At 35.1% G+C, this 27,501-nt stretch overlaps 1 protein-coding gene across 16 annotated transcripts in view; it reads left to right on the top strand.

The window, feature by feature from the left end:
* IKZF2 (IKAROS family zinc finger 2) overlaps nt 1–27,501 on the top strand; it is a 162,602-nt gene that overhangs the window by 124,294 nt on the left and 10,807 nt on the right. For all 16 annotated transcript variants that reach the window (XM_045481114.1, XM_045481120.1, XM_045481115.1 and 13 more), the window contains 2 exons: nt 15,880–16,017; nt 23,930–24,073. In XM_045481114.1, coding sequence (XP_045337070.1) covers nt 15,880–16,017; nt 23,930–24,073 — 282 coding nt within the window. The remainder of the gene's footprint in view (nt 1–15,879; nt 16,018–23,929; nt 24,074–27,501) is intronic.

Raw genomic sequence — 27,501 nt, 5'->3', positions numbered from 1 at the left:
ATCTTACAAATGAGGCATATAAAAACCAATATCATTCATTATAATCATATATATTTAGAACATAATTAAATTTTTATTTTTTTTAATGTTTATTTTTGAGAGAGATAGAGTGCGAGCAGGGGAGGGGCAGAGAGAAACACACAGAATCCGAAGCAGGCTCCAGGATCTGAGTTGTCAGCACAGAGCCCAACACAGGACTCGAACTCACAAACTGTGTGATCATGAGCTGAGCTGAAGTCAGACGCTTAACCGACTGAGCCACCCAGGTGCCCCAAATTTTTATTTAAAGTATCAGAAATCAATGTATCACAGTAGTAATCCCTTTAATTTGTACAGAAATGTTATGATAATAAGTATATAGATAAGAATACTAGGGGCCCCCTGTGTGGCTCAGTCAGTTAAGCATCTGACTCTTGATTTCCACTCAGGTCATGATCTCACGGTTCATGAGTTTGAGCCCTGCATCGGGCTCTGATTTGTCAGCTTGGTTTTCTGTCTCCCTCTGTCTCACTCTCTACCCCTCCCCTGCTTGCTCTCTCTCTCTCTTAAAATAAAATTTTAAAAATGAAAGATCCTAAATTCAGCATCTCCAAGAAGAGGTCTTACTCTGTTTTGCCTGTGCCTCCCTTATACTGTATCAGATGAATGAATGAATCTGTGGGTGCTTTCAGTTGAACCTTCTTGCATTAACTACAAAGTTAAAGATTTGTAGAGGTCAGTGGTGATTATGTGTATTTCCTAGTAAATGATAAATGTCAGTCCATTACGAAAATAAAAAGTTAATGGCTAATATTTAATGGGCTGTTATCTTGTAAAAAGCACTATTTTAAGGGCCTTATTTTACAGATAAGGAAAATTAAATCTACAGAGGGTGAGCATAGCATAATGTATAAAGAAACTGAATCAGTATGTTGTACATCTAAAACTAATATAACATTGGGTGTTAGCTATACTCAAGATTTTTTATAAATGAGTAAATAAATAAATAGGAGAGATGCTACCTAACATCCCCACAATTTGTAGTTTTAAGTATTATATGTATGGTTCTTTATGTAAAGTTTATTATTATACTTTTACCTAATTTTTTTATTCATATTTTACCAACAGTGTATACTGTTTGGATTAGATTTTAACCATACAACACATATACACACATCCACACACCAAAGTGCTCAATATAACAAAACTAAAGGATATCATACTGAAATAAATATTTCCATAATGTTTGAGGACATATAGAAATTTAGAATAAAATAAATCTAATAGCATTATAAATTATAAATCTCAAAGATTTGTGAGAGTACTTTTTAAAAACTTGGGCTCTGATATAGTAAAAATCCTGCCATTAAAACCACATACGCATATTTTTTGCAACTTTTACTCAGGAAGAGCTGGGATATAAGCTGTGTTTTACTTGACCCCAAAGCCTGTGATCTCAGCTACCATACATACTCCTGCTTTCCAATCTGTTCTCCATATAGCAGCCAGAATTCTCTTTAGTAACTCAGTTTAAATCATGTAATTTCTCTGTTTAAAATCTTTTAATGGGCTTCCATTCTCATAAAATCAAACTGCTTATCATGGCCAGTGGAAGTTCTTCTCACCTTTTCTGTCTAGTTGTATACCACTCTATCCCTCACTCTATGTTTTTTTACCACCCTAGGTTCCTTTATTCCTTTATACTCTTGGGATTTTGCAGTGATGATCCTAGAAGTCTCTCCCTTCGGTTCTTTCCCCTGTTCTTGGCATGGATGCCTCATTATCCTTGAGATACTTGCTTAAATGGCATCTCCTTGAAGTGACCTTCCATAAGCACCCTACCTAGAGCATCCCCCTAGTTACTCTTGATCTTGCTGTCTCTATCTTAAAGTCTTATAGAGCTTGAATCAGATTCTGTACTTATCTTGGTTTTTTGGTTCAAGTACATGTTGCCCGTCTCTCCCCACTGTCATCTGAAGGTAAGGTCTGTGAGATCGTGGACCTCCTCTGTCTTATTAATGTATCCCCAGCTCTTTGAATGGTGGTTGGCACATAACAGATATCAAAAAGGTTTTGTCAATTAATTGAAAAAATAATATACATAAATTGAAAGACAAGATAATATTTTTATTTCATTCTTGAACAGCCACAATTTTTTACTGATGGGATTGTGCTCCTTGTTGGATACTGAACAACTTCCCACATCTTAGAATCAGATTGGATACCTCCACTCTCATTTGCTGTTCCACATTTATTTTCACACAGTACTTGCTTTGTGTTGCCGCAGCTCCTGAAACCTAGCTTCACAAAGATATGACGTCATTGAAAAGAATGTAATGTGATATGTTGAAACTGAGCAAGTAGTTTGCATGTCTGAGGAATGTTGAATATTATTATGTCCCTCAAAAATTTTAAATATCCTGTGCTTATCTTACTTTAAAATATCCTTCCCAAGAGTTTGCTTCAGTGTCCCATTATAATTTAAGGATCACAGGCTTAGCACATTAGAGAATTACTGTTTTAATCAGAGTACCGGTTGAGAGTATGGTGAAATGGCTCTCTCGTACACTAGTAGCATGAATATGAATTGGCAAAATCTTTTTTGAGGCAGCAATAGAACAATAGGGATCAAGAACATTAGAATTGTTTATATAGAGGGTTCATGCAATAAAAATAGACAACCAATTTCAGACAAAATATCACTTATGGATACTCAGAAAAAAATGATCAGTTGCATTATATTTCAGTGCCCATCTTTCTTCAGATTAATTTGTAATTCTGTAAGCAATTGCCAGGTAAAATCACATTAAAAAGTTCCCATTTTTTGCATTATAAATATTTATAGGACAGTGGGTGCTTTTAATTTTATTGAAGGAAAATGAATGTGATATATGCATAATGCTGTTGCTGATTTTATATGTATCATGACAAATGGTAAATATATTTTCTGTATATAGATGTGGTTTTTTGCATGTTTCTGTATGTGTAAACATACATACATCTATATAAAGAATAAAACATTTACCACATATATTAGTGCTATTGTAATTTGTTTTATAGGTTTCACTAGGATAACTCTTGAAGTGACATATTTCAAGAAAACATAAGTGAACAAGACTTGATTGTGCTATATACCTTCATAACACCCTATGAATTTATGGTAAACATTCCTATTTCAAAATTATTTATGGCTGTTTGCTTTGGTCTTCCTTTTGGGTAGGTATATGGGGTTTTTAGTACAGGGGCAGGTATTTAGTTCTAATTCCTTATAATGACAGATGGAGAAAATACTAGCAAATTTTTTCTAATTGAAAAGTTGTCAGGATTATCAAATTTTCTTTATTGCATCTTCAATTTACAATTTATTGCTCAGGTCAGTTCAGTAATCTGTATCTATAGCTCTGACAAATTATACTGATAGTTCTCTTTTTGTTAGTGTAGGATTTTTTTGAGGGACAGTATGTCAAAGACTACGTATTAACTTTTGAGATAGTTGGGAACAGTAACCCTTCTCTCTTTTGTCTTAGAATCTTTATTATACTGTATACTATTACTTATTATAACACATATTATAGAATTTTAGACATAAGAAACTTCATTTCACTTACTTGAATTGTATTGGTAACAAAACTTACAAGGTTAGTGTGACTTTCTTGGTATTTAATACAATTACATATATAGCTTTTGGTTTCAAACATGATGAAATATTAGGAACCAGATTTATCCCCTGCTCTGAACAATTAGAATACCAGGCAAAAATATATTAAATGACTTTTAGACATTGAACAATGGGCACTGCAGGACTAGGATTCCAGAGATTCTTTGTTCCAGAGAAACAAAGGTAGAGAGTCCTCTAATTATCTGAGCCTCCTTCCTTGAAGCAGTTTCCAGGCCATGCTTAGGAACAGGAAACCCAAACAGAGCCAGTCTTGCTGAATTGAGGAGACACATTAGAATCCAGGAAGATCAATGGTCTAAGAGGATACAGGAGTAGCAGGCAGTGTATCAGGAGGAAACTGCACAGAAAAAAACTCTGGAGTTTTGCAGAGTCCTCCTTGACTCTTTGGCTTAATAGTGATCTACCTATGTGTATGAAAAAACTACTTGCAGCTGGGAAAAGGAATGGAAGAAAGCAGAAAGCCAAACAATTCCTGGAGCTCATGCAGCAATAGGAATAGTCCATGCTGTCCGGCCAATGTGGGAGGACTGTAATAGGTCACTGAGTAAAATCCTCAAAAAGCTTATCGCTTTTGTAACTCACCATGCTCTAGAACTGCCTTGAAGCATAAAAGCAAACATCAAAAAGACTGAACCGATTCCAAGTAACGTAATGGCAGACTGGTACAGCTTAAAGAAATGCAACAAAATCTAGAATCTATTAAGGTAAAATTCACAACATCTAGAATGCCATAAAAAAATTAACAGATATGTATTGAAGGCAGAAAATATTACCAATAATCAGCAGAAAAATCAGTTAATAGAAACAGACCCAGAAATGCCAGATGGAGAAATTAGCAGACAAGGTTGATAAAACAGCTATTATAAATATATGTTCAGAATATAAAGGAAAATGTGAATGTGATGAGAATAGAAGTGGTACTAAAGGTAAATGTGTTTATATTAGAAAAGAAAAAAGGTCTCAAATCAATTAATTAAGCTTCCTTAAGAAATTACAAAAGACAAGCAAATTAAATCTAGAGAGTGTAAAAGAAGGAAATAATAGTAATAAAGGCAGAGATCAATGAAAGAAAAAACAGGAAATGATACAGAAAAATAAATGAAATCAAAGTCTGATTCTGTGAAAAGATCAATAAAATATATAAACCTCTAGCCAAGATCAATCAGTACAAAAAACACAACACTCAATTTACCAGCATCAGATATGAAATTGGGATGTCCCTAAACCTCCTATAGCCATTGGAAGTATAATACAGTGATATTATGAGCAAAGGTTATGTCAGTAAATTTAAGTGGATGAAATAAATTCCTTGAAATATAAAATTTATCCATGCTCACTCAAAAAGAAATACTTATGAATAGCCTTATATTTATTCCAGGAATTGAAACTATGGGTAAAAACCTTCCCACAAGAAAACTCCAGATTACTTCACCTGGAAATTCTGTCAAACATTCAAGGAAGAAGTAATTTAAGGAAACATTAGGGAACAAATTCTTCCAGAAAATAGAAGGGGGAAAAATGCTTCCAAACAAATTATTAGTTCAGCGTTACCCTGACACCAAAACCAAAGACAGTGCAATAAAAGAAAACTACATAGTCATATCCCTCATGAACAAAAGATAACCTATCACCACCAACTGGAGTGTATGCCAGGAATTCAAAGTTGATTTAGCAGTGGAAAAATATCAGTGTAATTCCCCATATTAACAACAACAAAAAAGACAAGAAAACATATAATCATCTCCACAGATGCAGAAAAAGCATTTGACATAACTCAGTATTCATGAGAAAAAATCCTCAGCAAGAGAACACAAAGAAATTCCTCAACATGGTAAAAAGCTATTTTTGAAAAACTTTGAGCTAACATCATACTACTAATGAATGAAAGTTCACCTTTTAGGAACAAGGCAAGAATGTCTGTTCTCTCTACTTCTATTCAGCGTTGTGCTGGGAATCTTGTTAATGTAGTATGGCAACAGAAAGAAGTAAAGATACACAAATTGCATGGGAATAAGTAAACCTGTGTTTAGTTTTAGATGATATAATCACCTATACAGAAGAAAAACAAGGAACTCATCCCCCCAAAATTAAAACTAATGAGGGATTTCATTAAGATTGCAAGAAGCAACATAAATATAAGGTAATCAAATTTATTTCTATATGCTAGCAATGGAAAATTGGAAACTGAAATTTAGAAAGCCATGTCATTTACTATAGCATCCAAAATAAATAAAATTCATAAATTATGAAATATTTAGAGATAAATTTATGTAATTTTATGCAAGAAAAAGAAAATTGCTGAGGGAAACAAAAGATCTAAAGAAATGGAAAGATGTAGTATGATCATGGCTTAAATGATTCAATACTGTTAAAACATTAATTCTCCTGAAATTAAGACTAACAGTTTAATACAATCCCAATCAATATCCCAGCAGGCTTTTTTGTAGAATTTGACAAACTGATTCCAAAATTTGTTTGGGAATGCAGAAGATCTAAAACAGCCAAAATAATTTTGAAAAAGCAAAGGTGTGTGACTTACACTACCTGATTTGAATACTATATTATAAGTATCTGTTCTTTTGGTTTATGGATAGACATAGGGATGAATGAAATAGAACAGAGAATCAAAAAATATACTCCCAATATATGATCAATTGATTTTTAACAAAGATATTAAGATAATTTAAGGAGGAAAAGATAATATTTTCTATAAATGGAGGTAGAACATTTGGATATCCGTATTTTAAAAAGAATAGCGGGGCACCTGGGTGGCTCAGTTGGTTAAGGACAGCACGGAGCCTGCTTGGGATTCTTGCTCTCTCCCCACCTCTCTTTCTGCTCCTCCTCTGTACTTTGTCTATCTCAAAATAAATAAATACTAAGAAAGAAAAAAAAAAAAAAAGAATGGCATAGGCTTTACCTTGCATATATACACAGATTAAGTTGAAATGAGTCACAGACCTAAATGTAAGAGTTAAAATGCAACTTCTAGAAGAAAACAGAAGAGCAAATTATTGTGATATTTGGTTAGTGAAAGATCTTTTGGATAAAAAAAAATAGGGGCTCCTGGGTAGCTCAGTCAGTTGAATATCTGAATTTTAATTTTGGCTCAGGTTATGATCTCATGGTCTTAAGATCAAGCCCAGCATTGAGCTCTGGATGATCATGGAGCCCACTTAGGATTCTCTCTCTCCCTCTCCCTCTGCCCCTCCCCTGCTTGTTCGTTCTCTCCCTCTCTCTCTCTCTCTCTCTCTCAGAATATTTAAAAACTAAAGCATAAAATAAAATATTGATAAATTGTACTTCATCAAAATCAAAAAAACTTTTCATAAGAAACTCCAATAAAAGGCAAGCCACATATTTAGAGAAAATATCTGCAAAGCATATACAATATCTAATAAAAGACTTGTACCCTGAATATGTCAACAACTCTTACAACTCGATAATAAAAACACAATAAAAAAAAGTGGCAGAAGATTTGAACAGATACTTTAAAGAAAATGTATCAGTGGCAAACCAAAGAAAATATATGAGTGTCAGATAGGCACATGAAAAGATCAGTCTTGTGAGACAACAGAACAACACAAATTAAAGGCACCATAAAATATCACTACTTACCTATTAGAATGGGTACAATGAAAAACTAACAATACTGTGTAGGCATGGATGTTAGAGCAGTTATTAACTAATATGTTTGTAGTGGAAAATGCAGTGATACAGCCATTTTGGGAAAACATATGAATGGTTTCTTATAAAGCCAATCAGATACCTACCATATGACCCAGCAATCCCTCTTGTAGGTATTTAACCAGGAGAAATGAAAACATTAATCTGCGCAAAGACTTGCTTGCAAATGTTTGTAGAAGCTTTATTCCTAATAGCCATAAACTAGACACAGCCCAAATGGGTTGTGAATGGATAAACAAACTGTGGTACATTCACACAAGGAAATAAACTACCGATACATGCAGTAGCATGGGTGAATCTCAGAATCATTATGCTGAATGGAAGAAACCATACACAAAAGACTACATACAGCATGAATCAGTTTTATATGAAGTCTGAAAAAAGGCAAAACTGTAGTGACAGAAGCAGATCAATGGTTGCCAAGGGATTTGGTGCTAAGGAGGAAGATGAAATTTTTGGAGTGACAGACATGTTTTATAGTTTAATTGTGCTGGTTACACAACTGTATATACTTCCAAACTCCTTGAATTGTATACTTAAAGTGGGTGGATTTTATTTTGTGTAAATTATACCTCAGTAAAGCTGATTTTTAAGAATAAAAATCTACATGTATTATAACTCAGAATTCAGGAGTAACATGTCTTTATTTGTGAAGAAGATGGTTGCTTAGAAGAGCCAGTGAAAAACTGTTACCATGAGATTGAGCCCTGCTTCATCAAGTCAGGAAAGTGAGAACTCTAAAACAACTGCTTTCTGTCCACCTGCCTCTTTGTCTTTTCTCCAGTTGTTTCAAAGTTATAGCTGGGGGAAAAAGAAGATGACTTAATGGCTTTAGCTGTGTTCTGACAACATATTCCTTTTGTCACTTAATGTTATGCTGTGGAAATTGGGAAAGATAGACTCCCACAGTCAACACCCTGGCAAACCATTTGTCTTTTATTAGTGGAGATGATTAATTTCTATGTTGCTTTTTCTAATGTGAAATAACATCATGTAGTCCTCTTAAAAGACAGCAGCACAATTTGCAATTTAGGAGAAATGGATCAATAGAACTTTTTCCTCTTGAATTTTAGAATTCAGACACACAGGTTTATTTGAAGGAGAATTGATGTAAAGTTTACTTTAAACTGTATCATTGTCCTCAAAATATGGAATCAACATACAGGAGTAAATTTTGATACCAAAATACTTATTTTTTGGTATTAATACCAGTAACAAAATGATGCCTCATCCAAGGGTTTTCAGATTTTAATCCCAAAATTTCTTAGAAAGCAAAGTTAATTGCAACTCCTTTGATAATACAGTTAAGATCGTTATAGTAACGTTAAAAAAAATATTCTTCACCTTAAGAAGAAATTTTAACTCAACTCCAAACTTAAAGAACATGATGATTTATGATTTTCTATAAAACCACTGTTTTCCAACTTCAGTATGAAAGCAGTTACTTAGGAAGTTTGTTAAACATGCAGACCTTCAGGTGGCACCCCCAGAAATTCTAGACCCAGCATGGTGCCCAAGAATCTGCATTTTAACAAACACACCAGGGAATTCTAACATGGGCAGCCTGTGGTTCATTTTGAGATCCATTGCAAATGGTTAAGCTAAAATATCCTTGAAAATAGGTAGGGGAGGGGCCGCCTGGGTGGCTCAGTTGGTTGGGCATCTGACTTCGGCTCGGGTCATGATCTCACAGTTCACGGGTTCGAGCCCCACATCGGGCTCTGTGCTGACAGCTGGGAGCCTGGAGTCTGCTTTGTATTCTGTGTCCCTCACTTTCTGCCCCTCCCCCACTCATGCTGTGTCTCTGTCTCTCTCTCAAAAATAAACATTAAAAAAAATTTTTTAGGGGATTTTGTGTTAGAATACTTAAATAAGTAACAGTAGAAAAGAGGAGATATGCAATTTTACGTTTCCACAAATTCCCTGTTTTACTAATCTGTGATTACTTTTTTGATGGCTAAGCTTTCCTAATATATATCATGCCTTTTTTGTTGTTGTTGTTAGAGAATTACAATACATCTTTACGGAGCCATACTATACCAACAATAAAAGTGATATTGTATATTGCTGTTTAAACATGATGAAATGAAAAGCAACATGTCTCACTCCTTAAAACTCCACGAAAATCACAGTAGACATTTATAGAAATTTAAACTCATAAGATCAAAGACAATGAGAAAGGACAGAATAGCAGCCAAGAGGAAGATGGAAAGCAGATAGAGGAAGAGGTGGTAAGAGGAAGACCAGACTAAAACCTTTAATGATTATAGAGGGGATTAAGGGATGAGTAGCAAGCTAACTGGCACCATTGAATCCTGAAAAGTGGAAGAAAACAGGACTACTGAAGTCAGGGATGGAGCTGTGGAGTAAATAGAAAGGAATTTAAAAATCTGTGTACAAAATTGTTAGACCATAGAGTTACTCTCATCCAGTACAGCCAGCCAGCTAATCTTCTTCCTCCCCCTTACAGAAAAATAAATGTTTATTTTTTGGAGAAGTTGAATTGGAAATGTTCAGGCTTAGGGGCTCCTGAACAAGGAAAGGGTAAGGGAAAAAACAAAGGATTAATGCAAAAGACCACAGTTGAACATTTAGATTTGTGGCCCCATTTCTTGTCTTTCCAAATGTGGACAGCCAGCTTCTATCACCCTTGGGATTAGAAATTGGAGGCATCTTCTCTAAGGAAATTGAAAGAGAAGACATGGGAGTCTAACAATAAGGAGGTTACACTGTAATAGTTCATAAACCTCACCTACGGTTCCTGAACTTCCAGTTAGCTTTTTAGTGCCTCACTATTCAATATGAAAGAACAATATATATTCAGGCACCATTAATGTAAGAAAGTCCTCCAATACAGAGATCAACATAAAAAGAAAAAAGCTCAGAGAAAACAGACAATATAAAGAGAGAAGAAAATTTAAAGAGAGAAAATGCTCAGAGAGAGAAGTTATTGTGCCCAAGAAAAAACAGAAGAATTCTATTTTAAAAAAAAAAAGAGTAAGAAAACAGGAAAGAGCTCTTAGAAATTAAAATGCATGATAGCTAGAAAACATTTAGCAGAAAGAATCAAAGAAAAAGATGAGAATTTTTTTTTTTTTTTGTCAAAAGGGTAAAGTCAAAATATTTGACATGGGGGGAAAGGGGAACACATTTAAAGAATCAGTCCAGAAGTTCTAACATCAAACTAATAAACTCCAAAAAGAACACATTAAAGTAGATTTTTATTAGATGAGGGGTAGGGGAGTCTGTGTATCTCAGTAAATGCCCTTTAGTACTATTTGATTTCTTCAAGTATGAGCATATACAATGATAGTAAAGTGAGAAATATTAAATAAGAAAAGGACTAAGAATGCTAAGCAAACTAATTCAACATTATCATAATTCTATATACTCTAAGAAAAATCTGTTACCTCACTTCAGCAACTATTATTTCATAACATAGAGAAATGTTTAAGACATATTCATTAAAATAAGCAGAGTATAAATATAATGTATAGTGACATGATTTCCTAACAAAATGTGTCTTTGCATGTACAAGAAGAAATGCAAGAAAATGATAAAAATGTTAAAGATAGCTATCTCCAAATTGTATAATTACAAATATTTTTGGTGAATTTTCATATTTTCTATACAGATGCACTGCTTTGAAAGTTGGAAATTTAGGGAAATTTAAGGAAAGCCAGTGAGAAAAAAATATTTAAAAGTGTTAAGAAATGATGTTACTAATGAAAACCCCATGTATTCTTGCTGTGAACAAATCACCATACTAAACTTGTTGCAGGTTACAAAAACATATGACACTGCTCCAGTTTCTCAAGAAGGTCACAGTCTAACATGGGAGACATCAAAATGAATGTATATATAAATAACCGCAAATACATGATAAAATGTTTCCTAGGTATGAGGGCCAATACAGTTATTCTTTAGTGGGAAAGATCACTTTTAGATGGAATGTGGTTTAAGGAGGTTGGGAATAGAAGGATGAATAGGATTTCAAGAGGGCCAAATTGTATGAAGCCATTCCAGAAAGAACTAAGACTCAAGTGTAAAAGCTCCAGGTGATTTTGGCTGGATCCTGGGGTAGAAGATGGGATGTATGACTTAGGGCCAGTTAGTATAGGGTACTGAATGCCAGGTAAAGGGATTTGGAATATTTGGAATTATTCAATAGAAGTTAAGAGTCAATAAATGTTGTTAAGGAGAGGACTAAAATAATTATGCAAGAAAACAGCTGGTTTGAAGTCTATTGTGCCAGCCCAGGCTAGTGATAATGAAGAACGGAACTTGCATATTGGTTGTGGGAATGAGAAAGAAGGATAAACTTGAGAAACATCAAAGGAGTTGAGTATATAGAACTTAGCAATTACTGGGATGTGGGAAAAGAGGTAGGAGGCAACAAAAGGGGCTGTCTTGTTGTGAGTCTGGATTATTAAAACAGTGGTAACAGTGGCACAAAAGAACAGTCAGAATAAAAAAGTAATTTTGTGGAGGGGTACCTGGGTGGCTCAGTCTTTTAAGCGTCTGACTTCAGCTGAGGTCATGATCTCACAGTTCACGAGTTCAAGCCCCGCATCAGGCTGTGTGCTGACATCTAGGAGCCTGCTTGGGATTCTCTGTCGCCCCCTCTCTCTGCCCCTCCCCCAATCACACTCTGTCTCTCTCTCTCAAAAATAAATAAACATTAAAAAAAAAAGTAATTTTGTGGAGGAAGATAATTTTGAATTTGCTGAATTTTAGATTTCAGAGGAATATACATGAGGCAATACTCAAAAGGCATTTGATAGTATGAGGTTGAAGGGCAGTTACTCAGCAAATATATATTGAGTGTCTTCTATGTTTAATAACCACCACAAGCACTATCAATTCAAGCACTGAGTAAAACACCATCTCTGCCTTTAGGACAAAGCTCATTTTTTGGACTAGGGAGATGAATAGATATCGTATGGATAATTAGAATGCAATTATCATAAGTAATGCATCAACAGAGTATGGACAGAGTGCTGTGATTGCACAGAAAAGAAAACTCCATCTTTTGGTTCACCAACATCATTCTAAAATGGTTTAAATGACCAGTAGCTACTTACAAACATGGGAAATTATTCCAAGCACAGTTTGGACATTTCATTGAAATGAGGGCTTCACCTAGAGGGAACAGAGGGAGACTGTTAATTATAGTGAGAATAAAATCTGAAGTTACATATCTATTTGCCAGGTAGGAAGAGTCATTGAAAAGCCAGTGAGGGGAAACACAAAATCTAATCCCAGAAGCTCAAATAGGAGATGCAAGACACATGAAAGTTTGATAGTGGCCAAGAAATTAGGGAGATTTAGAATCAAAGTCCACTGGCTTTAGTGATTCAGAGGCTACTGATGACTTTATAAAAATGTTTTAGTAATATCAGAATGGAAGTGTTTGAGATGGTGAGAATGTATTAATATTTATCAAAATAAATATAAAATACTGGTCTTCTATGAATGTATATGTTTTACATACTAACTCATGGTTTATAAGCATACAGATGAACTAACTCATCATAGAGGGAGTAAATGTAAACAATATTTCTGTGAACTTGATTTTTAAGAAATACCAAAGGAGTGACAAGAGGGAAGTGGTCTTCAGGGGCTAGTAGAGCCATTAGGTCTGGCAAGGATTGTTGATGATGTTTGAAAATAATTTTCAAAAAAGTAGTAAGGACATGATCTAGACTTTGAAGGGGCTGAGTACATGAGAACAAACACGAGGACGACAGCAGTTCCTGGAAATTCTCAAACACTGCCTCTCCTCGACCCTGCTCCACCACCCCCATTATCTGATTCACTTTTACTTTTCCTTCAGTTATCAGCCAAAGTGTTCCTACCTCAGGCAGACCTTCCTATCCAACTTTATCCAACTAAATTTGGCTCCCCACATTATGCTAGCACACCGTTCTGCTCCACTGAATCTACCACAATTTGTAAGATATTGCTTATATATTTGTTAAATGTCTGTCTTCCTCACCAGACTACCAGTTGCATGAGGATGATAGGCACCAAGAGAGTGTTCTCCACTTTACATTCCAGCGTCATCACAGTGTTTGTACATGATAGGCTTTTTTCCAATACGTATTAGATGAGAGACAGAGGGACAAGGTGGAGCATTCCCAGAGTACATGTCTTAGAGATAAAACAGAGGATATCAAAGTCTAACATATGTTGCCCAGTATGTGGATTGCTATAGTAGAGCACGGATCAAGATTTGGGGAAATTGAGGTTATACTTCTAGAACAGTTTGTTCAACTTGGGATGAAGATTAAAGAGCAATTTTTTTAAATTTTTTAATGTTTATTTATTTTTGAGAGAGACAGAGCACGAGCAGGGGAGGGGCAGAGAGAGAGGGAGACAGAATCTGAAGCAGGCTCCAGGCTCTGAGCTGTCAGCACAGAGCCCGACGTGGGGCTTGAACTCACAAACAATGAGATCATGACTTGAGCTGAAGTTGGATGCTTAGCCAGCTGTGCCACCCAGGTGCCCCAAGAGCGATGTTTTAAAGTAGATGTCAAAATGGGAGAAGCTGACGTAAAGGAGAATATAGGATAGACTTCAAAAATGAGGCTAGTAAAAAAAATGAGTTTCAAAAACAGTAAAAAGTATACGGTCTTTTCTTCCTTGTCAGGTGAGTTAGAAGTTCCTAAAGGATTGTGAGCCAAGGGGAGTGTAAGGGAACTATGTTTAAATTAAGTTGAGAGGTCTCAGGTTTGCTTATATAAATAAGGGGAAGAAAGCATAGTAGGTTGATATGTTCATAGTAAAACATAGTATCCTAGGACACAATGCAATAGGAGTGACAAAGGGTAAGACAGAGATGAGGAAACTAGTTTACAGTGAGCTACAGGTAGACTTGTTCAGTGCAAATTCACCTGTTTCTAGAGAAACAGCAATAAGAAACCGCCAAATTAAGTAACCGTGATAGCAAACAAAAGCTTTTTGTAGTTATGTAGTCCTGTATCTTAAAATGCAATTATGTATAAATATATTATTTACATGAATGTTTTTGACTAAAAGTATTTTCTTATAATTTTTAATGCTTTCACACAGCGATAAAGATTTTTCACAATATAGAGATACCTTGGTTCAATGTATAGAAATCCTTGGTTCTGAAAAATAGAAGTTAGTTTGCCTCATATTTTTAGAAATGACTAATCCTGCCTTGGATAGCTTTTATTTAACACCATTTTGAAAAATTATGACCATGAAATAAGTGACTTTATGTGTACCTCAAATACAATTTAAAAAATTTTGTGTGTGTGTGTTTTTTTAGCAGTATAGTGAAATTTCTATGCAGCTATGAACACCTTGCCTTGTTACAGTATTTCAGTTCCTCTTGTGACCAGTGTCATAGCATGGGTTTGTAAGGTGACTGGAGTTAGAGATACTATCTTTGACTATGAAAAAGAGTGGTCTGTTTGTCCTTTGGGCAAAACAAAGTGATTCCTATGTCAGATGAGGGCCACTGACCTGATTCATACTGTGCTTTACTGATGAGGGCTTTGGCACAGACCAGCTGGTGTTTTATGTTTTTTCCTATATTCGTTCAAAACCAAGAATTAATGTGCTCTCTGATATCCTTGTGACTTGACATACATTAAAACATATCTCTTTCCATAAATGTGTTTTCCTTCATCAAAGTTTTTTTTGTTTGTTTGTTTGTTTGTTTGTTTTTTAATGTGAGCATTGAAGTATTTTACCAGGTATATTGACATACGACTCTCTGGTTACTAAGAAAATTCATTTCCTGAATGTGAAATGCATTAGAAAATGCTGCTATCATTGTATAACTAAATATGTTGGGACTTCAGTGGTTACTGTTAATAATTCTGACTCAAAGCACCTAGTAGGTTAGTTCTTGGTAACCTAAGAACAGGGCTGATGTGGGAGAATACACTTCTCCTCTGCAAAGTTTTGCATGTATGAATAGTTATTACCAAGGTGGAAAGAAAAGAGAAACTCTCTGCTTTTATCTTTACTTTTTCTCATCACTTGAATTCTTTTTAGTCTCCTTGGTGCCCATGAATAATCTTTTCACTAAACGATGACATTCAAGTTATTGCATTTTATTTTCTTCAGTAAAAATTTTCTGTCTTTATCCTCCCCCTGCAAAAAAAAATTAAAAAAAAAATTACCATGTATCTAGGACACTCGTGATTTGTCTTTTGAATGAGTCAAAGCTGAGAGAATTGTGTAAGGGCAAATGTTAGTGTTACGAGTCAGATAATTTGAAGACTGATCATCAGCCCCTCATGATCTAGGATACAGTCAGAGCATGAATTTGATTCAGTATTTCCCCTATCTCCAAAGGTACGATCTACCTTATCTTCTTGCTCGCTTTTAGTCTTGTTAGAAATTTATTAGCTTTTCTCGCCTAAATCAGAGTGTGGAGGAGGAAGAGATTTGAGTCTGAAAGGCATATAAATGCTTCCTGCACACTATCAAAAGTCAGATATTAATTTTGCTTTGGATGAGACTGCTGGCACGCTAACCTCGCATTCTCTTTGCAGTGGGTAAACCTCACAAGTGCAACTACTGTGGACGAAGCTACAAGCAGCGCAGTTCACTGGAGGAGCACAAGGAACGCTGCCACAACTATCTCCAGAATGTCAGCATGGAGGCCGCTGGGCAGGTCATGAGTCACCATGGTGGGTAGAAATGGCATTCACCATTTTCATTCCCCCTCACTACTTCTGTAGTTCTTTATGGGTTAAACAGTTCCTCTACCCTTAAGCATGAAGACGAAATCTTACTCTTTTTTTCAAACAATTTTAGATCGCGTTAACTTTGCATGGGATTATCTTCTTAAGCACTTGAAATGAGTTGAGCTTTGGGACCCTTGGCAAACAACCTATAGTGAGTTTTTAGGATACTCCCAAAGTATTTCTGATAACATGTGTTTGAATTAACATAATAATGGCAGCCGACCTTGAGTACACCAAAGGAAGAGAGCATTTACTCTTTCTCTTTCATTGGCTGTGCCAAGTAGTTAGAAATGGTTCTATGTAAGTCTGTAGGGTTCCTAAAAGAGTTGGTTGGTTGTGTATTTTCATTTCTCTTGGTAACTGATCAGTGATATAATTGATCTTTCTCTAATCAGTTTTGTGATTTATCTTGGGAATTACTCACTTTGCTTCCTACTAGTATAGGGAGCGATCTAGATTAAAATTAGGCACCCACTTCCCTCCACAAAAATCAGAACCCAAGCAAAACATCCTCATCTCCACAATATACAATAGCAGGTAGGAAGGTAGTTTCTAAGGTTTATCAATTAATAACTCTGTGTTACTGAAAAATTAATGTTTGTATATCAGCCTTACAAAGGAAAGTTATGAATTTCAATTCTTTAGATTTGGGGCATCTGTTTTGTCCTAATTATATTTTTATGCTGATTAATTTTATCCTTCATATAAGTACATACGAAAGTCTTATTGTTGCACTTCTATCTTTTATTTTAAAAGATTTAGTCAATATCAAATAGTATAATTGGGGAATGCTGTAGTCATTTTTAAAATGTAAATATCTATTTAGCAACTTATATACAGCTCAAGGATTATTTGTGGGGTTTTTTTGTGTTATTTTATGTAGTACATACTGTGGAACTGTGTTTATTGGACAGCAAGTGATTATTTGTTGTTGAATTGGAAATTTAAAATATTTACTTTGTTACCCTGAATAATTGAAGCATTTCTTCTTGAGGGTAGTTTATATAATCTAAAGAATTATATAATTCTATTTGTTGAGAATGAGTACATTTATTTTTATATTATCATTATTAACAGTTTTAAAAACCTGTCTGAGCTTTATGTCTTAGTAAATTTGATAGTGCAAGCTTGCATCACCTGGGCTTATGAGGGTAGCATGGGGTCCAGAGCATGGAACTTAAAATGCTAAATCTCAGAGTCCAGTAAGCCTGGCCTGGCTGTGTGGCATCTGTGTGCATCACATGTATGGTATGAGAATTAAGTGGGACTGGATGTGAAATAAACCATTCTTTTCACTATTAGATTTCAGGGCATTAAATATTAAGAAATATTAAATGTTCCATACCCTAGAAAGTTATGTTACTTATCAGCATTAACAGGCATTTGAAGTTTCGTTTGCCTACTTGAGCACACTGTTTCTGTTTAAATTGTTTTTAGAGGTGGTTTGAGGCAGGGTAACTGATGGAGGCTTGAGGGCATGCCGAAACTTAAGATACCTTGTGGTACTAATTTTTCCATATAATGTTCTCTCATTGCAATTTTGACATTGGATTGGGTTAACTATATTAATTTATTTTTCATTGAGTTATTTATGAAACTCTGTTGCACACACATCTGAATTAGAAACAGAGTCTCGTCTAAAACACGTTATGTTGTTATGGGAAGGTAAAGTGTACATAAATAGTCAACATTTAACTATGCATTGGCAAATTAACCAGTTATAGAATAAGCACTGACAAAAAAATTTAAGCAGGTGTATTTGAGGAGGGGAGGAGACATTTAAACAGCTATAGCTTCAACCTCCATTCCTCAGCTTGCTTAGCCCTCGACGGTGAAAAGCCTTCTATAAGTTGCTGTAAAACGGGAACTGAATGGGGAAAGTGGGAAGGACACTCAGGTACTGGGTAGAGCAGGGGGCAAAGTGTATGGTGAGGGTGGGAGAAGGACATAGAAGTTTAGATATCATTTATAGGCCCAAATACTAGTTTTTCCACCATGTTGGATATAGTTTTAAACATTAAGGTTATATTAATACCATTTCATACTGTACTTCTAGGTATGTTGTAGTAATAATTTGAGATTATCCTTAATCTCCTTTTCCTTTTGTTAATATTCTTAATACAGAATTGAGTGTATGGGGTAGGAACTGACCAAAAGAGAAAAAAAACATGGACAGAATATTCTCAGAGTTCATCATTAACCTTGTCTCATATACATAGCTTGGCATGTGTCTCCTTTGTAAGACAGCCACGGTGAAATTCATATTTATCCCCATCCCTCTCCTACTATCCTGCTTATCTTGTCTATTTTTTTTATCTTATTTTTAGTGGTAGGGGTGGCCATTACCATCATTGTGGCTGCCATTAACTCTTTGAAATTCATTATTATTCTTTTGTTTTGGTTCATATCTGACATAGTTATGTCTCCTAGCCACTCATTCCTAAAACATGTTCTTCCCATGTTGGCTCTTCCAGGGAGGGACATGTCTGAAGTCAAAGAGGCACTCTTTCACTTCATTCAGGAAACATTTATTGAAGGCTTGCTATGTGCCTATTTTTATGAAACATTCTGGGGATATAAAGATACCTGTATGCAATTTCTTTCTTACATTTATAGTCTGATAGGAAATATGTACTTTTAAAAAAAGATAAATAAAATGAAATAAATACTCTAATAAAGACATATACATACTTCTGTAGGAGCACAAATGCAGAGCTGACCTAACTCTGTCTAGAGAAAACAAAGAAATCTTATGTGCAGTGTTTGATTTGTACATCAGGTTGAGAAAAATCACACAAATTAGATTCACAGAGAATGTACGTTCCAGGCAGAGCACTTGCCATAGGCGAACACTTGGAAGTATAAAAGAACATTCGCAGGTTTCTGGACATTGAACATAGTTGCAGTTAAAGAAGTGATAGGAAATAAGTCTAACATAATTGGTTGCAATGCAAAAATGGAGCCTTTTATGCTAATACAATGTTTGAATTCCACTGGAGTAATCTGATTTTTCTCTTGTAAAGAAAAATGTCACCAGTGTAGAATATAGGAGAGATGACTGACTGAGGGACAAGGAGAGACTAGAATTAAGAATGCCAAGGAAAAGATGAGAAGACAGGAGCAGGAGAAGAGAACTGGATGAAACGCTAGAGACATGTTTTGGAGATAGAATAAGAAGTTTTTGACTTTGAGGGAAAAGGAGAAAATTCATGACTTGTAGTTTTGGAAATAAAGATAATAATAATTAATTTTATGGCAGATTATCTTATTTGAAAATTATCTTTATGCTCATTTCTCAAGGCTCTTTAGCTTGAAGAAAAAGCTTTAAAAAGTGAAGTATGTAATTAGCTTTTTTCCCCCTTGCCAGGAGACAAAAATGAAAGCATGAACCAAAAGATAGCTAGCTTTAAAGCAAGGACATATATTATTAAGTTTATGCTTTGAATTATTTGAGAAAGGGAAGTTCTTTATTACAAGTCTGGGAACATAATTGAGAACCTGTAAACTCTAGTAAGTTCCTTCAACTTGTTTCCATCTGGTAACATTATTTCCTCCATAAAGTCATTCAGTAAAAAAACCTTGAATATTGTATTTGTCTTATATCATAAAAGGTACTAGAGACACAAATAAAATGCAATCTGTACCCTATGGTTACTTACCAACTACTGTTAGAAATAGACCAGTAAACCAACACAATAGTCTGATAAGCTTTACAGGGGCATGTAGGATAGATGTCTAAACCAGACGAGGTGTCCAAGAGAAATTTCTGGGGCAAGTTTTGTTTGAGTGAAGATTTGAAAGACAACACAGCCATCCATGAAAGGAGTCTTTTGTGCAGAGAGAACAACATGTGTGAAGATATAGAAGCCTAAAAGATCATGGAGAGTTAAGGACCAACAAGTAACTGTATAATTAGAGCCCAGTTTGTACGGGCAAAAGAAATTGGAAGGTGATAGGCCAGAGAAATAGTCTCTGAACAGAATATCAAAGACTTATTGTGCTAAGCAAAGAATTTTGTATTTTATCCTAAAAAATAGTATTTTATTCACATTTTATTTCTAGAGATATAGGAGATAAAAGAGTCAAGAGAGAAGCAAGTAGACCATTGCAACAATCTCCTGATTGGTCAAGTAGGGCTTAGTAGCCTGGCATAAACAGTTAGAAATTGAGAGCAACTATACATGTAAAATCTAAAATACACAGTACACCCATGTATGTATATTAGGAGGAGGTGAGAGAAGGGAAAGGAGACTGAGTGAAAGGAAGAAATCTAGTATTTGTCATAGATATTTAGCATGGATGATCAGGTAGATAATGGTGCCGTCTAAGTAGATGGAAACTGGAAAAATAGGAGAAAGTATGGGGTGAGAAATGGAGATTTCGGCTTTTGAACACATTACCTTTTAGGCACTTGTGAGAGACTGCCAAGTGAAACTGTCTAGGAGGAAGTTGAATACATAGATCTCAAATTCTCAAGAGAAATCTGGGTAGGAAATAAAGATTTGGGAGTCATCATTATAGAGGTTGTAACCTGAAGTAATATGTTTTCTAAAGTTATATGGGTAACTATAGAGTGAGACATCTAGAAAGCCAAGAAAACACCAGGAGTAAAAAAAGAAAAAAAAAAAAAAAAAAAGAAGAGCCATGAAGATAAGTAGGAGCAGAGAATGGAAAATGGAAAGAGTGATTTCAAAGCAAGCCAGTACTGTCAGATGTTATCAAGAAAATAAGATAAACTGATTTTTTTTTTTTTATTTGGCAACATGGAGAAAGTCTGTGACAATATAGATGACATCCATTATTTTTCCCTGCCCTACAAAACTTCCTTCTTCTTTTGATAACCAAACTTCCATTTTCCTTTAGAGAACTGTCCTCCTATTATATGAAAAGACTATAAGCGTAGCTTCCCTGCCCTTTCCTGGCCAGGGGGTGGACATGTGATCTAATCTAGACTGTCTTTTTGGATTTTGAATTTGAGTGGATTGTTTGGTAAACATGGCTATGTTGGGAACACTCTTAGATGCTTCTGTCTTTAAGATTTATAAATGTGATGAGATAATGAAATAATGCAATTACAAACATATTTTCTTCTTGGCTATAACTTCAAAAATAAGGTCAAGGAAATATCTGGTTATGAAGTTTGCTCTAACAAGTAAGATTAGCTTATTGGTATTTTCTTAGCCTAGATAAATCTCTCACTATGTGACTGATGCATTATTGAGTTAACTTAAGAACTTGTTTTCTGTTTCAAGCCCAAACATTGCACCCAGACCCATGAAAGAAAAAAAAAAAAAAACATTCAGATTAGTTATGTAATTGAGAAAATGTATCAGATCTTTTCCCAATGGCAGACCTTAAAAATATGTCAAACTTGTTTAAAGTCAACAGTCTAATTATCTCAACAAAAAAAAATAGTATAGTGTACTGGCTAAGGGCCCAGGCTCTAGAGCCAGGCCACCTAGGTTCAACTCACATATTCCGTATGAACTAGACATAAACAGCAAGGAGTCTCTGGGTTTTTGTTTCCCCATCTGCAAAATGGAGATGGGACTGATCTCAAGGGGGTTATTGAAAAGATTAAATAATTTAATGCAGTCTTAAACAGTACTTAGCACATAGTATATATCAGTTACTATTATTATTGCTGATATGGTAGAAATAGGTTCAATATTTGATATGTGGAGGGCTGATGTTAAATAGAAGTAAGACCAGGGCTCTGACAAAGTCATTGTTTTCAGTTCACATGAGCTTCATTGAACTTGGGACAAATCATCTGAATTGAGGTGGATGTGGTGTGGGACAGTTCGCACACCCAGGTTTCGTTTTGAGTGTTAAATGTGTGCAAATATGAAAATTCAAGGTTAGACTTAGAGCAAAACTGCCAAGTTTTAGACTACTCATTTCAAAACTAATTATTATATTCAATTTGGGGGCAAACCCTGTTAACCAGTTTTGCTGTTTTTTTAACAAAATTTACAACAACAAACCTTTTTTTTTTTTTCTTTCCTTCTTTCATTTTGGATCCCAGTTTGTGACATATTTTCATCTTCAGTCCATACATAGCCTATTTTTTAGCTTGACAGTTATGTTAAATAATGTAGTAATTGCCTATGAATCCACCACCCAAAACAAAAATTAACACTTTGACAATAATCTGTATCTAACTAATGGTTCCAACCACATCCATTCTCGACTGCCATTCCATCCTCCTGGCCACCCTTGTTTGAATTTTTTGGTCAGCCTTTCTTTGCTTTCCTTTTTAAGTATTTGCTTTTACTTTAGTTATTGGCTAAAGAGAACATAATGTTTCGTGTAACATCTTGGGATATAATTTTTTTCCACTTGGTAACATCATGGATTATATCAGTATAGAAAATGACCTGAGTATTTCCTTCTTCCTGAATCTCATAATCTCCTTTTACATTAACATCCAGTAATTGCAGAATCTCTTGCCAATCGTAGCCATGTCTTATAAGGTTGAAGATTAAATTCTTCTGGTCTATCCACTAGAATATACTAGGTTAACCCAAAATTTAGATTGGATATAGATTTCTTTAAACATGTCCAAATTAGGAAAAGATTTTTCTGTTGCCATTTTTCATTTCTTCAAAATCAGCAACCTGTATTGGTTATTAAGTAGGTCACCTGAATGGTTCACTGGATTTTCTTAACTTTCATCTCTTGCTTTCTCATTTTACTTTAGTGCCTGGTCTTATAAATGAGAATGTATTGTGTTTCACACAGTAGAACTCTCCTTTACAAATGAAAGGAGCAGAATAAATCATTTTACAGTGTATGCTGAACAAGTAAACATATTCTAAAATAGGAATCCTGTAGGCTCCCAAACGGCCCTGGCACAGGTACAATTAGAGAAAGTAACAATAATCAAGAATAAGTTATGGTCTTTTCTGTGAACTCTGGCTTCAATCATTGATCTCATCTGTCTCAGATGTTACTCTATCCTTAAACATCCTTTGACAATATTTCTATGCAAAACTTTTGTTAAATCCTTTTTCTATACTATGAATGTCAATATGTAATGTCGATATCTGTGAACTACCCTATTAGCCCCTAGCAACTTAGACAAATGTGATGCAGAGGGAGCAGCTTTGGAGAGTTTATGTCAAATGAGTTAGAGCAGTTTAGTGAGCAAATATGCCAATTTGGAAATGGAATGTTTTATCCTGCTGAAGAGCTCTTTTTAAAATAAGTTAGAGTCATAAAGCTGCCACAGTTTACTGTGTATAGACATGTTCAGAATTGAAACTCCTTCATGAAGGCTGCTTTGTGCAGGTATTTATCTACCACCAGTAGGGCTAATAGCTCACTTGTCTCATCAATAGAAAATCTGCTACAGGAAAATACATGGGTGAAAAAAAAAACCTGGTTAAATATCGTGCTGTTATTCTGTGTGTCTGTTTAAGCTTTCCTGCAAAACAAGTTGACTTACTTAATTTGTTTTAGAAAAATAAACTCCAAAAGCCTTGAGAATAGTGCAGTCTTAAAGTGGTATTGATTTTAATCAATGTTAAAAACACTTTCAGAGGAGTAAGATGAGAAACAAGATGAACATGTTTGCCACCAATAGTGGCCAACAGTTTGTCATTGATTTGAGAACGACTCGAATAAAAACAAATCCCCTCTGTGTGTGTGTGTGTGTGTGTGTGTGTGTGTGTGTGTGTGTCTGTGTAAAATTAAAGAGTGTACTTTAACACTAAAGGTTATTCTTTCTACTTTTATCCAAGCATACTAGCTTATGTTTATCTAACACATATTGAGATGGCAAATCAGCTTTGTATCTTTTTAAAATGTTGAAGAAATTATCAGATTGCATTTTTTGTATGGTTTTACATAGTACCTCCTATGGAAGATTGTAAGGAACAAGAGCCTATTATGGACAACAATATTTCTCTGGTGCCTTTTGAGAGACCTGCTGTCATAGAGAAGCTCACAGGGAATATGGGAAAACGTAAAAGCTCCACTCCACAAAAGTTTGTGGGTAAGCATTACAAATGATTTTACTTCAAAGGTGGTTTTAATGAGAAGTATGTTCCCATGTATTAGAACTACAGATGGTATATTTCAGTTCAAGAGATAAATACCCATCTCTTTTGTCCATTATTCATTTCTGCTTTATGTTGTTCCATGTGTACCTCCTTCCCTCTCTCTTTCTTTCTTTCCTTTTTCTTTCTCTCTCTCTCTCTCTCTCACACACACACACACACACACACACACACACCTTTAGATATATGGGCCTAGGAAATTAAAGAAAGACTGATAGAAGTTGCTACCTCAAAACTAAATTATAAAGTACACTAGTATGTAAAAATTTCCATTTATTTACAAAATAAAAATACTTAAGGAGAATGGTGTCATCTGTTAGCCAGTTTTGTGATGTTTTCCAATTTGCACTAGTTCTAGGTCTTTAAACTGTTTTCTTTACATGAGATTAATGCTTTTACTATTTTATCTAAAATTAAGAGAAATAGTTTCCCCCAAAATGCTGCATTAGAAAAATAATGCAGCAACCTACATTCAAGATCTTGCATATTTGGATCTTTCATATTTGGATCTTTGTTTTCATCTGGCCTATGGTTTTGAAACAAAAAGATTAAATATAATGTATTTAGACTTTTCTTTTTCATTTCCAAGCCCTTAGATGCAAAAAACATCTAAGTTTTTTAAGAATGTATAAAAGATAGTGGGGTGCCTGGGTAGCTCCATTGGTTTTAAGCCTCTGACTCTTGTTTTCAGCTCAGGTCAGGATCTCAGAGTTCATGGGATTGAGCCCTGTGTAGGGCTCTGTGCTGACAGTATGGAGCCTGTTTACAATTCTCTCCCTCTCTCTCTGCCCCTCCCTTGCTCGCATTCTCTCTCTCCCTCTCTCTCTGTCTCTCTCAAAATAAATAAAATTTAAAAAAGAATACATAAAAATAGTGATTCTATATAAATAATTGCCATTAATTATATATGTAATATATCTATTCTTATAGATTTTATTACTATAAAGGGTAAAAATTAGAAGAGAAAAATATTCAAATAGATTCTCATATTCTATTGTCAAAGAGTATTGTGGAACATCCTGATATGGGTTGAGTGATGACTGGTAGAAAATCTTTGGTTATTTCAGGGAGGGAAGGCTAATAAAATTCTTTTACTCCAATAATCAATCACTTAGAGAAGATATCCTTTCAATCTGAAATCGCAGAACTAACAAATCACCAAAATATCATTTTAAGACAAGCTGGAGAGATTTATTGACAGAGCTCTTTGAAAAAAAGACTATAGGACGGCCCTAAGGGATCACAGTTGATACTGATATAGTATCAAGCATACTACTGCAAGAATACTCAAAGGCTTGCCTTGGGCCCTAACTTTTCTTCCAGTCTTTCTTCCTTTATATAAATGTTTTTTTTTTTTTTTTTATGTCTTCTGAATCTATTTAGTTTTGTTCTTTGTAACATTTTCAATGTTTACTATGACTTAGAGATGCTATTCTCAATTTGATTTGATTATATCCTTAGAAAAGGGGGACACATTTTTTCCTAATTACATCTTGATTTTAAAATAATAACATTAGATTCTTATTAGGAATTTAATGGTATTTTTTTCTTTATTTGGATTATCCTTTCGAGTAGTATATAAAAAGCAATCACACATTGTCTCTGTGATGGTGTTTGAAATGAAAATTTCATCACTCCACACTCACTATAAATTCCTTTTTACCATGCCCCTCAGTTAAATACTATTCTTTGACCTTTTCAAGCCCTACAGACCAATGATCCCTGAACTTTCTATCTTTTTGTGTTCTCCTCTCTTTTTATTATCAGCTTAGATTCCATGGTTAATCATGTTTATTACTCTGTTGCCAATATTCTTGACTCTCTTACTTTGTTGTCTTTCTATCACCTTCTCCTAGTGAAACCCCACTAGGAAATCCCACTCTATTGAAAGCAGAGAAGCATCTGTCCCATATCTACAGGGCTGCTAGTACTTTTGGAGAAAATCCCACAGCCTTACAAATTGGTCACTATGAATCAGTGAATAAGTGATCTCAAATATCAATTGTTCCATCCACATTGTAGCAGTCCTACTTTGATCCCATCCCTGCATAGTCCTCTCTCCTGCTGAACCCTATAGCCATTTCAACATTTATTCTCCACAAACATGGTATCTCACTTCTTGATGGTATTGTAGCTCAATTTACAGGGAATAAAGTCACTTGAAATGATTTCAATATAATATTACTAATTTTATAAGGATTAAGTGCATTTATAGGAATATTTTCTTTTTTTCCTCCTTGTTTCAATGAAAGAAGTATCCCTCTTTTTAATTAAGGTTAATTCCTCTTCTTGTGCCCTGGAATTCTTCTGTCACAGCCTCCCCCCCCCCCCGCCCCCACCTGATACATTTTATTATTCCTTTTTCTCACTTGTATTTTCAGTCTTTCCCCTCTATTGGCATTTTCCTTTTAGTATTTAATATGATAAACTCTCATCATTTAAAAAAAAATTCCCTCAAAACCAAATCTCCTTCCTGCTACTACCTACTTTCTCCTCTTCAAAAAATGGAGTGGTTGAAAGAGTTCTCTATGCTTGCTTTCCATAATTTCTTTCTTTCTACTCATTCCCTAGTCTATGCAACCTGGTTTTCTTCCCCATGAAATGATTCTTATCAACATCACCAGCTTCCATAGTGTCAAGTGCAGTGGGCCCTTTTTAGACTATCTTATATCAGTCAGAACATTTGCCACTCCTGAATAATTAATTGCTTTTGAAACACTTCTTTCCTTGGTATCCATGACATTGATCTCTTGCATTTCTTCTAGCTTCTCTGCTCCTTCTCAGTCTTCATTATGAATCTACCCTTAACAGCTATGCAGATGGGGCAAAAGTACTAATGAAGGCCTCCATTCATATGCCTAAATATTTTAATATTTTAAATTAAGCTGAAAATTGTTTTTTTAAGTTTATTTATTTTGAGGGGGGGAGGGGAAGAGACAGAGAGAAAGAGAGAGAGAATCCTAAGCAGGCTCCGTGCTGACAGCGCAGAGCCTGATGCAGGGCTTGAAATCACAAACCACAAGATCATGACCTGAGCTGAAACCAAGAGTCAGATGTTTAACCACCTGAGAGACCCAGATGCCCCTAAGCTGAAAAACTATTGTTCTACCTTCCTAACTTGGAAGACTGAGTTCAAATAAATATAGAATGCTTAGATCCTTTAGAGTTCCACACCAGACCTTGACAGCATGAGCAGAACCACTGCCTGACCTGGAGCCAGCCCTCTCTCTTAGACCCACTTCTGTTTCTTTCCAGTACCAAAAGGGGCCTCATGCATATGCATGTGGACACCTCAGCCTGCACATTCAGCTTATTTTCACATTACACCCCACACACAGCACATAAAGAGTAGTGTATTAGCCTC

Source organism: Leopardus geoffroyi, chromosome C1 (genome assembly GCF_018350155.1).
Source record: "Leopardus geoffroyi isolate Oge1 chromosome C1, O.geoffroyi_Oge1_pat1.0, whole genome shotgun sequence".
Classification (NCBI taxonomy): Eukaryota; Metazoa; Chordata; class Mammalia; order Carnivora; family Felidae; genus Leopardus; species Leopardus geoffroyi.
Note: the sequence above shows the minus strand (reverse complement) of the source record. Positions and strands in the feature narration are given on the sequence as shown.